Source organism: Pseudorasbora parva, chromosome 6 (assembly GCF_024679245.1).
Source record: "Pseudorasbora parva isolate DD20220531a chromosome 6, ASM2467924v1, whole genome shotgun sequence".
Lineage (NCBI taxonomy): Eukaryota > Metazoa > Chordata > Actinopteri > Cypriniformes > Gobionidae > Pseudorasbora > Pseudorasbora parva.
Window position 1 is genome coordinate 14,584,699 of NC_090177.1, and position 16,299 is coordinate 14,600,997.

The 16,299-nt window shown below is 28.7% G+C and overlaps 2 protein-coding genes across 8 annotated transcripts in view; one reads left to right on the forward strand and one right to left on the reverse strand.

Moving 5' to 3' along the window:
- The window catches only part of LOC137078467 (solute carrier family 41 member 1), a 139,716-nt gene extending 124,357 nt beyond the window's left edge, over nucleotides 1-15,359 (forward strand). For all 6 annotated transcript variants that reach the window (XM_067445756.1, XM_067445757.1, XM_067445754.1 and 3 more), the window contains 2 exons: nucleotides 12,455-12,603; nucleotides 14,530-15,359. In XM_067445756.1, coding sequence (XP_067301857.1) covers nucleotides 12,455-12,603; nucleotides 14,530-14,703 — 323 coding nt within the window. In that variant the 3' untranslated portion in view covers nucleotides 14,704-15,359. The remainder of the gene's footprint in view (nucleotides 1-12,454; nucleotides 12,604-14,529) is intronic.
- The window catches only part of si:ch211-236h17.3 (carbohydrate sulfotransferase 11), a 39,533-nt gene continuing 37,900 nt past the window's right edge, over nucleotides 14,667-16,299 (reverse strand). The window contains exon 5 of one of the 2 annotated variants that reach the window (XM_067445761.1): nucleotides 14,667-14,798. The gene's annotated coding sequence lies outside the window, so the exon portion shown is untranslated. The remainder of the gene's footprint in view (nucleotides 14,799-16,299) is intronic. The other variant, XM_067445762.1, reaches the window with a different exon arrangement.

A 16,299-nucleotide genomic window follows, 5' to 3' on the forward strand; every position in this document is an offset into this window, starting at 1 on the left:
GGGTGCACACACACTCTAAACTGCTGCTTTTCCGCCATAGTGTTGAATAAGAGTTACTTTACTAACTATCAAAACACTGTTTTCACTGATCACAAAGCGCTACTGAAGACAACAGAAGCTAGCGCGGTTGTGTTTTGGGCAGGCTTTATACTTCCTGGTGACGTCACCGCCTCTGACGTGCCCTCACACTATTGGACTGATTTCACATGTGCTTCATGACTTCATCACGCAAGCGTTCCCATAAGCGTCTTTCGATGCAACGGGAGTTCCCCTGAAAGGGAAACGACAGTGTATACTATGATGTAAAAGTGAATTTATTCAATTATCACAAAAAGTAAAAATGGACAAAAACCTCAAAAAACGACAGTGTATACTATGACGTAAAAGTGAATTTATTCAATTATCACAAAAAGTAAAAATGGATGAAAACCTCAAAAAACGACAGTGTATACTATGACGTAAAAGTGAATTTATTCAAAAATCAAAAAAATTCAAAATGGACAAAAACCTCAAAATACAACAGTGTATACTATGACGTAAAAGTGAATTTATTCAATTATCACAAAAAGTAAAAATGGACAAAAACCTCAAAAAACGACAGTGTATACTATGACGTAAAAGTGAATTTATTCAATTATCACAAAAAGTAAAAATAGACAAAAACCTCAAAAAACGACAGTGTATATACTATGATGTAAAAGTGAATTTATTCAATTATCACAAAAAGTAAAAATGGACAAAAACCTCAAAAAACGACAGTGTATAAAGTGAATTTATTCAATTATCACAAAAAGTAAAAATGGACAAAAACCTCAAAAAACGACAGTGTATACTATGACGTAAAAGTGAATTTATTCAATTATCACAAAAAGTAAAAATGGATGAAAACCTCAAAAAACGACAGTGTATACTATGACGTAAAAGTGAATTTATTCAAAAATCAAAAAAATTCAAAATGGACAAAAACCTCAAAATACAACAGTGTATACTATGACGTAAAAGTGAATTTATTCAATTATCACAAAAAGTAAAAATGGACAAAAACCTCAAAAAACGACAGTGTATACTATGACGTAAAAGTGAATTTATTCAATTATCACAAAAAGTAAAAATAGACAAAAACCTCAAAAAACGACAGTGTATATACTATGATGTAAAAGTGAATTTATTCAATTATCACAAAAAGTAAAAATGGACAAAAACCTCAAAAAACGACAGTGTATAAAGTGAATTTATTCAATTATCACAAAAAGTAAAAATGGACAAAAACCTCAAAAAACGACAGTGTATACTATGACGTAAAAGTGAATTTATTCGATTATCACAAAAAGTAAAAATGGACAAAAACCTCAAAAAACGACAGTGTATACTATGACGTAAAAGTGAATTTATTCAATTATCACAAAAAGTAAAACTGGACAAAAACCTCAACAAACGACAGTGTATACTATGACGTAAAAGTGAATTTATTCAATTATCACAAAAAGTAAAAATGGACAAAATCCTCAAAAAACGACAGTGTATACTATGACGTAAAAGTGAATTTATTCAATTATCACAAAAAGTAAAAATAGTATACACTGTCGTTTTTTGAGGTTTTTGTCTATTTTTACTTTTTGTGATAATTGAATAAATTCACTTTTACATCATAGTATACACTGTCGTATTTAGAGGTTTTTGTCCATGTTTACTTTTTGTGATGATTGAATAAATTCACTTTATACACTGTCGTTTTTTGAGGTTTTTGTCCATTTTTACTTTTTGTGATAATTGAATAAATTAACTTTTACGTCATAGTATACACTGTCGTTTTTTGGGGTTTTTGTCCATTTTTACTTTTTGTGATAATTGAATAAATTCACTTTTACGTCATAGTATACACTGTCGTTTTTTGAGGTTTTTGTCCATTTTTACTTTTTGTGATAATTGAATAAATTCACTTTTACGTAATAGTATACACTGTCGTTTTTTGAGGTTTTTGTCTATTTTTACTTTTTGTGATAATTGAATGAATTCACATTATACACTGTCGTTTTTTGAGGTTTTTGTCCATTTTGAATTTTTTTGATTTTTGAATAAATTCACTTTTACGTCATAGTATACACTGTCGTATTTTGAGGTTTTTGTCCATGTTTACTTTTTGTGATAATTGAATAAATTCACTTTTACGTCATAGTATACACTGTCGTTTTTTGAGGTTTTTGTCCATTTTACTTTTTGTGATAATTGAATAAATTCACTCTATACACTGTCGTTTTTTGAGGCTTTTGTCCATTTTTACTTTTTGTGATAATTGAATAAATTCACTTTTACGTCATAGTATACACTGTCGTTTTTTGAGGTTTTTGTCTATTTTTACTTTTTGTGATAATTGAATAAATTCACTTTTACGTCATAGTATACACTGTCGTATTTTGAGGTTTTTGTCCATTTTTACTTTTTGTGATAATTGAATAAATTCACTTTTACGTCATAGTATACACTGTCGTTTTTTGAGGTTTTTGTCCATTTTGAATTTTTTTGATTTTTGAATAAATTCACTTTTACGTCATAGTATACACTGTCGTTTTTTGAGGTTTTTCTCCATTTTTACTTTTTGTGATAATTGAATAAATTCACTTTATACACTGTCGTTTTTTGAGGTTTTTGTCCATTTTTACTTTTTGTGATAATTGAATAAATTCACATTATACACTGTCGTTTTTTGAGGTTTTTGTCCATTTTTACTTTTTGTGATGAATTGAATAAATTCACTTTTACGTCATAGTATACACTGTCGTTTTTTGAGTTTTTTGTCCAGTTTTACTTTTTGTGATAATTGAATAAATTCACTTTTACTTCATAGTATACACTGTCGTTTTTTGAGGTTTTTGTCCATTTTACTTTTTGTGATAATTGAATAAATTCACTCTATACACTGTCGTTTTTTGAGGCTTTTGTCCATTTTTACTTTTTGTGATAATTGAATAAATTCACTTTTACGTCATAGTATACACTGTCGTTTTTTGAGGTTTTTGTCCAGTTTTACTTTTTGTGATAATTGAATAAATTCACTTTTACTTCATAGTATACACTGTCGTTTTTTGAGGTTTTTGTCCATTTTACTTTTTGTGATAATTGAATAAATTCACTCTATACACTGTCGTTTTTTGAGGCTTTTGTCCATTTTTACTTTTTGTGATAATTGAATAAATTCACTTTTACGTCATAGTATACACTGTCGTTTTTTGAGGTTTTTGTCTATTTTTACTTTTTGTGATAATTGAATAAATTCACTTTTACGTCATAGTATACACTGTCGTATTTTGAGGTTTTTGTCCATTTTTACTTTTTGTGATAATTGAATAAATTCACTTTTACGTCATAGTATACACTGTCGTTTTTTGAGGTTTTTGTCCATTTTTACTTTTTGTGATAATTGAATACATTCACTTTTACATAATAGTATACACTGTCGTATTTTGAGGTTTTTGTCCATTTTTACTTTTTGTGATAATTGAATAAATTCACTTTTACGTAATAGTATACACTGTCGTGTTTTGAGTTGGTCCATTTTGATTTTTTTGTGATAATTGAATAATTTCACATTTACGTAATAGTATAAACTGTCATATTTTGAGTGTGTCAAATTTGAATTTATGATAATTGACTAAAGTCATACACTGTCGTATTTTGAGTTTTTTTGTCCATTTTACTTAATTAGATTTTTGAATAAAATCACTTTTACGTAATAGTATACACTGTCGTGTTTTGAGTTTTTTGTCCATTTTGATTTTTTGTGATAATTGAATAAATTCACATTTACGTAATAGTATACACTGTTCTATTTTTAGTTTTTTTGTCCATTTTACTTAATTAGATTTTTGAATAAAATCACTTTTACGTAATAGTATACACTGTTCTATTTTTAGTTTTTTTGTCGATTTTACTTAATTAGATTTTTGAATAAAATCACTTTTACGTAATAGTATACACTGTCGTATTTTGCGGTTTTTGTCCATTTTTATTTTTTGTGATAATTGAATAAATTCACTTTTACGTCATAGTATACACTGTCGTTTTTTGAGGTTTTTGTCCATTTTTACTTTTTGTGATAATTGAATACATTCACTTTTACGTAATAGTATACACTGTCGTGTTTTGAGTTTTTTGTCCATTTTTATTTTTTGTGATAATTGAATAAATTCACTTTTACGTCATAGTATACACTGTCATTTTTTGAGGTTGTCCATTTTTACTTTGTGATAATTGAATAAATTCACTTTTACGTCATAGTATACACTCGTTTTTTGAGGTTTTTGTCCATTTTGAATTTGTGTGATAATTGAATAAATTTACTTTTATGTAATAGTATACACTGTCGTATTTTGAGTTTTTTGTCCATTTTGAAGTTTTTTGATTTTTGAATAAATTCACTTTTATGTCATAGTATACACTGTCATTTTTTGAGGTTTTTGTCCAGTTTTACTTTTTGTGATAATTGAATAAATTCACTTTTACGTCATAGTATACACTGTCGTTTTTGAGGCTTTTGTCCGTTTTGAATTTTTTTGATTTTTGAATAAATTCACTTTTATGTCATAGTATACACTGTCGTTTTTTGAGGTTTTTGTCCATGTTTACTTATTGTGATAATTGAATAAATTCACTTTTACGTCATAGTATACACTGTCGTTTTTTGAGGTTTTTGTCCATTTTTACTTTTTGTGATAATTGAATAAATTCACTTTTACGTCATAGTATACACTGTCGTATTTTGAGGTTTTTGTCCATTTTGAATTTTTTTGATTTTTGAATAAATTCACTTTTACGTCATAGTATACACTGTCGTTTTTTGAGGTTTTTGTCTATTTTTACTTTTTGTGATAATTGAATAAATTCACTTTTACATCATAGTATACACTGTCGTATTTAGAGGTTTTTGTCCATGTTTACTTTTTGTGATGATTGAATAAATTCACTTTATACACTGTCGTTTTTTGAGGTTTTTGTCCATTTTTACTTTTTGTGATAATTGAATAAATTAACTTTTACGTCATAGTATACACTGTCGTTTTTTGAGGTTTTTGTCCATTTTTACTTTTTGTGATAATTGAATAAATTAACTTTTACGTCATAGTATACACTGTCGTTTTTTGGGGTTTTTGTCCATTTTTACTTTTTGTGATAATTGAATAAATTCACTTTTACGTCATAGTATACACTGTCGTTTTTTGAGGTTTTTGTCCATTTTTACTTTTTGTGATAATTGAATAAATTCACTTTTACGTAATAGTATACACTGTCGTTTTTTGAGGTTTTTGTCTATTTTTACTTTTTGTGATAATTGAATGAATTCACATTATACACTGTCGTTTTTTGAGGTTTTTGTCCATTTTGAATTTTTTTGATTTTTGAATAAATTCACTTTTACGTCATAGTATACACTGTCGTATTTTGAGGTTTTTGTCCATGTTTACTTTTTGTGATAATTGAATAAATTCACTTTTACGTCATAGTATACACTGTCGTATTTTGAGGTTTTTGTCCATTTTGAATTTTTTTGATTTTTGAATAAATTCACTTTTACGTCATAGTATACACTTTCTTTTTTTGAGGTTTTTGTCCATTTTTACTTTTTGTGATAATTGAATAAATTCACTTTTACGTCATAGTATACACTGTCGTTTTTTGAGGTTTTTGTCCAGTTTTACTTTTTGTGATAATTGAATAAATTCACTTTTACTTCATAGTATACACTGTCGTTTTTTGAGGTTTTTCTCCATTTTTACTTTTTGTGATAATTGAATAAATTCACTTTATACACTGTCGTTTTTTGAGGTTTTTGTCCATTTTTACTTTTTGTGATAATTGAATAAATGCACATTATACACTGTCGTATTTTGAGGTTTTTGTCCATTTTTACTTTTTGTGATGAATTGAATAAATTCACTTTTACGTCATAGTATACACTGTCGTTTTTTGAGTTTTTTGTCCAGTTTTACTTTTTGTGATAATTGAATAAATTCACTTTTACTTCATAGTATACACTGTCGTTTTTTGAGGTTTTTGTCCATTTTACTTTTTGTGATAATTGAATAAATTCACTCTATACACTGTCGTTTTTTGAGGCTTTTGTCCATTTTTACTTTTTGTGATAATTGAATAAATTCACTTTTACGTCATAGTATACACTGTCGTTTTTTGAGGTTTTTGTCTATTTTTACTTTTTGTGATAATTGAATAAATTCACTTTTACGTCATAGTATACACTGTCGTATTTTGAGGTTTTTGTCCATTTTTACTTTTTGTGATAATTGAATAAATTCACTTTATACACTGTCGTTTTTTGAGGTTTTTGTCCATTTTTACTTTTTGTGATATTTGAATAAATTAACTTTTACGTCATAGTATACACTGTCGTTTTTTGAGGTTTTTGTCCATTTTTACTTTTTGTGATAATTGAATAAATTCACTTTTACGTCATAGTATACACTGTCGTTTTTTGGGGTTTTTGTCCATTTTTACTTTTTGTGATAATTGAATAAATTCACTTTTACGTCATAGTATACACTGTCGTTTTTTGAGGTTTTTGTCCATTTTTACTTTTTGTGATAATTGAATAAATTCACTTTTACGTCATAGTATACACTGTCGTATTTAGAGGTTTTTGTCCATTTTTACTTTTTGTGATAATTGAATAAATTCACTTTTACGTAATAGTATACACTGTCGTTTTTTGAGGTTTTTGTCTATTTTTACTTTTTGTGATAATTGAATGAATTCACATTATACACTGTCGTTTTTTGAGGTTTTTGTCCATTTTGAATTTTTTTGATTTTTGAATAAATTCACTTTTACGTCATAGTATACACTGTCGTATTTTGAGGTTTTTGTCCATGTTTACTTTTTGTGATAATTGAATAAATTCACTTTTACGTCATAGTATACACTGTCGTTTTTTGAGGTTTTTGTCCATTTTGAATTTTTTTGATTTTTGAATAAATTCACTTTTATGTCATAGTATACACTGTCGTATTTTGAGGTTTTTGTCCATGTTTACTTTTTGTGATAATTGAATAAATTCACTTTTACGTCATAGTATATACTGTCGTTTTTTGAGGTTTTTGTCCATTTTTACTTTTTGTGATAATTGAATAAATTTACTTTTACGTCATAGTATACACTGTCGTATTTTGAGGTTTTTGTCCATTTTGAATTTTTTTGATTTTTGAATAAATTCACTTTTACGTCATAGTATACACTGTCGTTTTTTGAGGTTTTTGTCCATTTTTACTTTTTGTGATAATTGAATAAATTCACTTTTACGTCATAGTATACACTGTCGTTTTTTGAGGTTTTTGTCCAGTTTTACTTTTTGTGATAATTGAATAAATTCACTTTTACTTCATAGTATACACTGTCGTTTTTTGAGGTTTTTCTCCATTTTTACTTTTTGTGATAATTGAATAAATTCACTTTATACACTGTCGTTTTTTGAGGTTTTTGTCCATTTTTAATTTTTGTGATAATTGAATAAATTCACATTATACACTGTCGTATTTTGAGGTTTTTGTCCATTTTTACTTTTTGTGATGAATTGAATAAATTCACTTTTACGTCATAGTATACACTGTCGTTTTTTGAGGTTTTTGTCCAGTTTTACTTTTTGTGATAATTGAATAAATTCACTTTTACTTCATAGTATACACTGTCGTTTTTTGAGGTTTTTGTCCATTTTTACTTTTTGTGATAATTGAATTAATTCACTCTATACACTGTCGTTTTTTGAGGTTTTTGTCCATTTTTACTTTTTGTGATAATTGAATAAATTCACTCTATACACTGTCGTTTTTTGAGGTTTTTGTCCAGTTTTACTTTTTGTGATAATTGAATAAATTCACTTTTACTTCATAGTATACACTGTCGTTTTTTGAGGTTTTTCTCCATTTTTACTTTTTGTGATAATTGAATAAATTCACTTTATACACTGTCGTTTTTTGAGGTTTTTGTCCATTTTTACTTTTTGTGATAATTGAATAAATTCACATTATACACTGTCGTTTTTTGAGGTTTTTGTCCATTTTTACTTTTTGTGATGAATTGAATAAATTCACTTTTACATCATAGTATACACTGTCGTTTTTTGAGGCTTTTGTCCATTTTTACTTTTTGTGATAATTGAATAAATTCACTTTTACGTCATAGTATACACTGTCGTTTTTTGAGGTTTTTGTCTATTTTTACTTTTTGTGATAATTGAATAAATTCACTTTTACGTCATAGTATACACTGTCGTATTTTGAGGTTTTTGTCCATTTTTACTTTTTGTGATAATTGAATAAATTCACTTTTACGTCATAGTATACACTGTCGTTTTTTGAGGTTTTTGTCCATTTTTACTTTTTGTGATAATTGAATACATTCACTTTTACGTAATAGTATACACTGTTCTATTTTGAGTTTTTTGTCCATTTAGATTTTTTGTGATAATTGAATAAATTCACTTTTACGTAATAGTATACACTGTCGTGTTTTGAGTTTTTTGTCCATTTTTACTTTTTGTGATAATTGAATAAATTCACTTTTACGTAATAGTATACACTGTCGTGTTTTGAGTTGGTCCATTTTGATTTTTTTGTGATAATTGAATAATTTCACATTTACGTAATAGTATAAACTGTCATATTTTGAGTGTGTCAAATTTGAATTTATGATAATTGACTAAAGTCATACACTGTCGTATTTTGAGTTTTTTTGTCCATTTTACTTAATTAGATTTTTGAATAAAATCAATTTTATGTAATAGTATACACTGTCGTATTTTGAGTTTTTTGTCCATTTTACTTAATTAGATTTTTGAATAAAATCACTTTTACGTAATAGTATACACTGTCGTGTTTTGGGGTTTTTGTCCATTTTTATTTTTTGTGATAATTGAATAAATTTACATTTACGTAATAATATACACGGTCGTATTTTGAGTTTGTCCATTTTTACTTAATTAGATTTTTGAATAAAATCACTTTTACGTAATAGTATACACTGTCGTGTTTTGAGGTTTTTGTCCATTTTTACTTTTTGTGATAATTGAATAAATACACATTTACGTAATAGTATACACTGTCGTATTTTGAGTTTTTTGTCCATTTTGAATTTTTTTGATTTTTGAATAAATTCACTTTTACGTAATAGTATACACTGTCGTGTTTTGAGTTTTTTTTCCATTTTAATTTTTTGTGATAATTGAATAAATACACATTTACGTAATAGTATACACTGTCGTATTTTGAGTTTTTTGTCAATTTTGAATTTTTGTGATAACTGAATAAATTCACATTTACGTAATGGTATACACTGTCGTGTTTTGTGTTTTTTGTCCATTTTGATTTTTTGTGATAATTGAATAAATTCACATTTACGTAATAGTATACACTGTTCTATTTTGAGTTTTTTTGTCCATTTTACTTAATTAGATTTTTGAATAAAATCAATTTTATGTAATAGTATACACTGTCGTATTTTGAGTTTTTTGTCCATTTTACTTAATTAGATTTTTGAATAAAATCACTTTTACGTAATAGTATACACTGTCGTATTTTGAGGTTTTTGTCCATTTTTATTTTTTGTGATAATTGAATAAATTTACATTTACATAATAATATACACGGTCGTATTTTGAGTTTGTCCATTTTTACTTAATTAGATTTTTGAATAAAATCACTTTTACGTAATAGTATACGCTGTCGTGTTTTGAGGTTTTTGTCCATTTTTACTTTTTGTGATAATTGAATACATTCACTTTTACGTAATAGTATACACTGTTCTATTTTGAGTTTTTTGTCCATTTAGATTTTTTGTGATAATTGAATAAATTCACTTTTACGTAATAGTATACACTGTCGTGTTTTGAGTTTTTTGTCCATTTTTACTTTTTGTGATAATTGAATAAATTCACTTTTACGTAATAGTATACACTGTCGTGTTTTGAGTTGGTCCATTTTGATTTTTTTGTGATAATTGAATAATTTCACATTTACGTAATAGTATAAACTGTCATATTTTGAGTGTGTCAAATTTGAATTTATGATAATTGACTAAAGTCATACACTGTCGTATTTTGAGTTGTCCATTTTACTTAATTAGATTTTTGAATAAAATCACTTTTACGTAATAGTATACACTGTCGTGTTTTGAGTTTTTTGTCCATTTTGATTTTTTGTGATAATTGAATAAATTCACATTTACGTAATAGTATACACTGTTCTATTTTTAGTTTTTTTGTCCATTTTACTTAATTAGATTTTTGAATAAAATCACTTTTACGTAATAGTATACACTGTTCTATTTTTAGTTTTTTTGTCCATTTTACTTAATTAGATTTTTGAATAAAATCACTTTTACGTAATAGTATACATTGTCGTATTTTGAGGTTTTTGTCCATTTTTATTTTTTGTGATAATTGAATAAATTTACATTTACGTAATAATATACACAGTCGTATTTTGAGTTTGTCCATTTTTACTTAATTAGATTTTTGAATAAAATCACTTTTACGTAATAGTATACACTGTCGTGTTTTGAGGTTTTTGTCCATTTTTACTTTGTGTGATAATTGAATACATTCACTTTTACGTAATAGTATACACTGTCGTATTTTGAGTTTTTTGTCCATTTTGAATTTTTGTGATAATTGAATAAATTCACTTTTACGTAATGGTATACACTGTCGTGTTTTGTGTTTTTTGTCCATTTTGATTTTTTGTGATAATTGAATAAATTCACATTTACGTAATAGTATACACTGTTCTATTTTGAGTTTTTTTGTCCATTTTACTTAATTAGATTTTTGAATAAAATCAATTTTATGTAATAGTATACACTGTCGTATTTTGAGTTTTTTGTCCATTTTACTTAATTAGATTTTTGAATAAAATTACTTTTACGTAATAGTATACACTGTCGTGTTTTGAGGTTTTTGTCCATTTTTACTTTTTGTGATAATTGAATAAATACACATTTACGTAATAGTATACACTGTCGTATTTTGAGTTTGTCCATTTTTACTTAATTAGATTTTTGAATAAAATCACTTTTACGTAATAGTATACACTGTCGTGTTTTGAGTTTTTTGTCCATTTTGATTTTTTGTGATAATTGAATAAATACACATTTACGTAATGGTATACACTGTCGTGTTTTGTGTTTTTTGTCCATTTTGATTTTTTGTGATAATTGAATAAATTCACATTTACGTAATAGTATACACTGTTCTATTTTGAGTTTTTTTGTCCATTTTACTTATTTAGATTTTTGAATAAAATCAATTTTATGTAATAGTATACACTGTCGTATTTTGAGTTTTTTGTCCATTTTACTTAATTAGATTTTTGAATAAAATCACTTTTACGTAATAGTATACACTGTCGTGTTTTGAGGTTTTTGTCCATTTTTATTTTTTGTGATAATTGAATAAATACACATTTACGTAATAGTATACACTGTCGTATTTTGAGTTTGTCCATTTTTACTTAATTAGATTTTTGAATAAAATCACTTTTACGTAATAGTATACACTGTCGTGTTTTGAGTTTTTTGTCCATTTTGATTTTTTGTGATAATTGAATAAATACACATTTACGTAATAGTATACACTGTCGTGTTTTGAGTTTTTTGTCAATTTTGAATTTTTGTGATAACTGAATAAATTCACATTTACGTAATAGTATACACTGTCCTATTATGAGTTTTTTTGTCCATTTTGAATTTGTGATAATTGAATAAATTAAATTTTACGTAATAGTATACACTTTCGTATTTTGAGTGTGTCAATTTTGAATTTGTGATAATTGACTTAAGTCATACACTGTCGTGTTTTGATTTTTTTGTCCATTTTGACTTTGTGATAATTGAATAAAGTCACTTTTACATAATAGTATACACTGTCGTATTTTGAGTTTTTTTGTCCATTTTGAATTTGTGTGATAATTGAATACATTCACTCTTACGTAATAGTATAGACTGTGGTAAATTGAGTTTTTTCGTCTATTTTGAATTTTTGTGATAAATGAATACATTTACTGGAGTAACATGAGTAAAAGTTGAGCAAGTGATCTCTGAGCTGACGTGAGTGAGTGGAGGTGGAGATAATTTGTATATTAATGAATTTGCATATAATAAATGAAGCAAGGGTGTTGATTGAGTTACATTAAATATATCTGAAGGTATTAAGATTTTTTTTTTTTTTCATAGGAAAAAAACTTTTCTAGAAGTAGACTTAAAGAAAAAAATACAAATTACAAAGAGTTTGTTCTTAAGATTTTTTAAAAAATCTTTCCTCAGAATATCATTCGGAAGATGGGCTTTTGAATTGGGCCAGTAAAAAAAACATGCATAACACCTGTGAAAAAATGTAGTTTTGATTAATGTTGATCCTTTTAAAATAATTGAAATTGCTCATGCCATCTCTCCTCAGGAGTGAACTCAAAGTCAGCGCGGGTGCTGTTCCTTTTGGTGGTTCCAGGTCATCTCTTGTTTCTTTTCGCTATCAATATGCTTCAAGGAGGTCACACTGCCATAACACCAGCATTTACCTGCTGCTACCTGAGTGCTGCTCTGCTTCAGGTGAGCCTTAGTGCTACATGCTTTAGAAACTTTGCTGAAGCATTTCATTTTTTGCTCCGCCAATGCTGGCAAACAGCAAAATACAATAAAAATTACACCAAACACTTTTAAACCAGTGAAAAGTTTAGATAAACATTGACTGTAATTGCAGTAGTTGTTTATATAAATAGGAAACAAGACCTGAAATTACATCACTCATTGATGGGATCACTTTAATTTTTTTTTAAATATTAATAATATACTTTTTTTTATAATCTAGCTTAAAAGTAAATCAAATTAGGGGCTTTCAAAGTTTCAGGTCAAATATGGAAATTGGCACGACTTTACTCCTCCTCCTACTCAAATTATGTGGGTACAAATACAATCTGTTGGCATTATATCTGATTCTGGATTTTACTTGAAGTCTGAAACAAATTTCAATTCCGTCTCCAATTATTAATTCCTATGTATGACAGATACAGATGAGAAGTTGCTTGGAGGTATATTACTAATAAAGGACTCCTACAGGAATTAAACAAATTGGTCAGTTTTACTATAATTTATGTTTTTGATTAAATCAATTAAGTAATATTTAAAAAATGTAATTTATTCCTGTGATGGCCAAGTGTTTTTTCAGCATCATTAGCATAAAAAAATCAGTCTGTTATCAGTCTTCGGTGTCGCTTGATCCTTAAAAAAATAATTCTAATATGCTGATTTGCTGCTCAAGAAATGATGGTTATAAAGTCAGAATTGTGAGATATAAACTCGCAATTGGGAGTCAGAATTGTGAGGGGGGAACATTTTTCCCCTCAGAATCGGACTTTAACTCTCAATTGCGAGTTTATATCTCACACTTCTGACTTTGTAACTTGCAATTGTGACTCTCTCGCATATCTTTGATTAAAAATTAATCCGAATTGTGAACAATTGTCTTTAAAAAAAAAATATTTCATGGTGGAACACAGCTCCTTAATATTTGTGGACACGGTGTTAAATAATGGCCCCATTTATACCTGGTAGTAAGATGCATTTTGGAAAATCAGATTACAAGTAGATGACAGTGACACATTCCTGTTTACACCTGGTGTTTTAATACGTCTCTTTGAGGGTAGGCTATACAGGGTGGTAAATGTACCACATCTTCGATCTAATGGATGAAAAGCTCACACAATTTACGTATGAACGTGGGTAGAAATCAGGAAGGAGGGCATTGTGTTTGGTACATTTTTCATCTTCAAACCAGACTTGCGTTTTTAGCTGTCAAAGTTTAAATCCTGTCTGGCTAAAGTGATTCCCATAATGTTTACTCATTAGGTCAGTAGATGGAGCGGAGACGGTCTTCAGTAGCTGTTCGAACGCATTCGACCACATGAGCGTTTACACTACGAAAGCAATCCGGTAGTTTTCGACTACCTCTGGAAGTGGTCATCTTAATACCAGGTGTAAACAGGGCAATAATCAGGATTCTTTAATTAACATAAAGTTCAAAAGAACAGTGTGCTATACATATACAAATTTAGTTTTTTCAAATAAACAGTCTGCTCAAGCTGTCAGTATGAAACAAACGCAATATGTTGTCATTCAAGCAAAAGCCAGCATATATTATTTCTCAGCTAATGTCCATCCTGTATGTCATGTGTTTTGAATAATGACGTGCACTGAGTGAGCCTCTCTTCTTTATTAGTAGACACGCCTCTTACCTGCTGATTGGCTACATGTTTGTTATTGGACTCGGCCCGAGTCCGTTTTGTAAAAGGTTTTGAAATAACTTACCCCACCTTTAACATATTCTGGGGACTTATTTTACACTACAGGGGCATTATAGGACGCCTTTAGTAAAATATTAATATTAATCGAAGCGTTAAAAAAAATAAGTCTGTAGTTAGTGTTCACAGTATGGGTACGTGAAATAACCGAACGTTTAATCTTGATTTTTCCTCACAGGTCGGAATCCTCATTTATACGGCAGACTTGATTGTGCGTTTGATGTGGAGGAAAGGTCTGGACCCCGATAACTTCTCCATCCCATACCTAACTGCACTGGGCGATCTATTGGGCACGGGTTTCCTGGCCCTGTGTTTCCGTCTGGTCATGTTAGTGGATGGGAAAGGCTTATAAAATGTTAGACCTCCTCCGTCTCTAGCTCCAGCTCTCTGTTCATGGGACCTTTGCCGCCCAGGCTGGCTGCAGTGGCTTTGGAAATTGATACTTTTCTGTGAGAAGCAAAAGACAGAATATGAGGCGCGTTGTTTCTGTACTTACAGGATAGGTTGACTGGAAATATAAAATACACTTCTGATCATTGGCAGGTATGGACTGCAACCTGACGGTCTGTAACACGATTATAATCTAGGCGTGTTGTCCTGTTGCTTCAATGATGCTGCTCTCATACACACTAGTTACCCGATTACTGTATCAAGGTCTAGCTTTACAAGATATAAGACCCTGAAGGAGTTTAGGATGTTTCTTTTGTCTCTGGCAAATATTTTTTTGAATACCTGATTCAGGATTGATTTTTTTTTTAAAGAAAAAAGTATCAACTTTTGATGGTCATTCCTTTGCTGTTTTAGTAACTATACACAAGATCATAATTGCTGCTAGAAATTTTTACAGGATACAAGATCTCATATACAGAGGGCCCAATGTACCTCTCGGTTTGTAATTCTTTTTGCAACTAAAATATTTTCTTCTCAAAAACTTTGGAAAAAGGCAAAATAACTATCTTGCGTAATAAATGTAATTGGTTGTTCACGTGAATAAATTGATGACAATGATACTGTTGTGGCAATTTTATTCAGCAGACGTTTGTAATATCGTCACTCTGAATTATAATTAACCTTAAATTACATGATTCTTCTACAGTTTGAGTGTTGTGGTCCCTAAAACTGTATATTAAAAAAATCCATATTTGTCCATGAAAAGCTTCACTGTCGTACCAGAGGCAGTTTGCCGTAACATTATAATTGAAATAGTAACAAGAAATAATAAAATGATCATCATTGGTTGACGATATTGTCCACTTGGAAAACCCCCCTCATTAAAAACAAGTTTATTTACCCTTCAAAGCAAGACTCCATACGGGCAAGTGCACATTGACATTCACAGTTTTGCAGCACATGTATTCCCACAAGCTTTCAAAACAGGTGCAAACTGTTAGTTACATCACAAATAGCACATACTGTTGCCACACTCTCAACAGCTCAGCTCACACACAGTGAAAGGCTTTCCTACACACATTATACATTCAATGCTTTACATCCGAATAATTCAATTTTGACAGAACAAATGCATTGGGACTCCTGTAACGTTCACATCAAGGCATGATGTTCCTCGTATACAGTTGTGCTCACATGTTTACATACCTCTTGCAAAATATGTTAATAATATTAAGAGAATAATTAGGGATGCACTAATATGAACATTTTGGCTGATACCAATGGCTATAATTCTTTATATTTTAAACTAATGTATTGGCCGAAAAGTCTAAATTCATTAGATTTATTTGATAGGCTAATTAAAAAACCAAAAGTCTCACCATTAAAAGCCACATCCCAAGCACAGAAGTGTTATTATTATAATTTTATGATGTGTATATGACAGATTTGCATGTTGCACCGTATTTTTCTTTTTGAAGTGATTACAATCATATTTCAAGCAATTCAAGAACAATGGCGAACCGTGCGCATCAGAAGGATTTGACACTATATTGCCAAA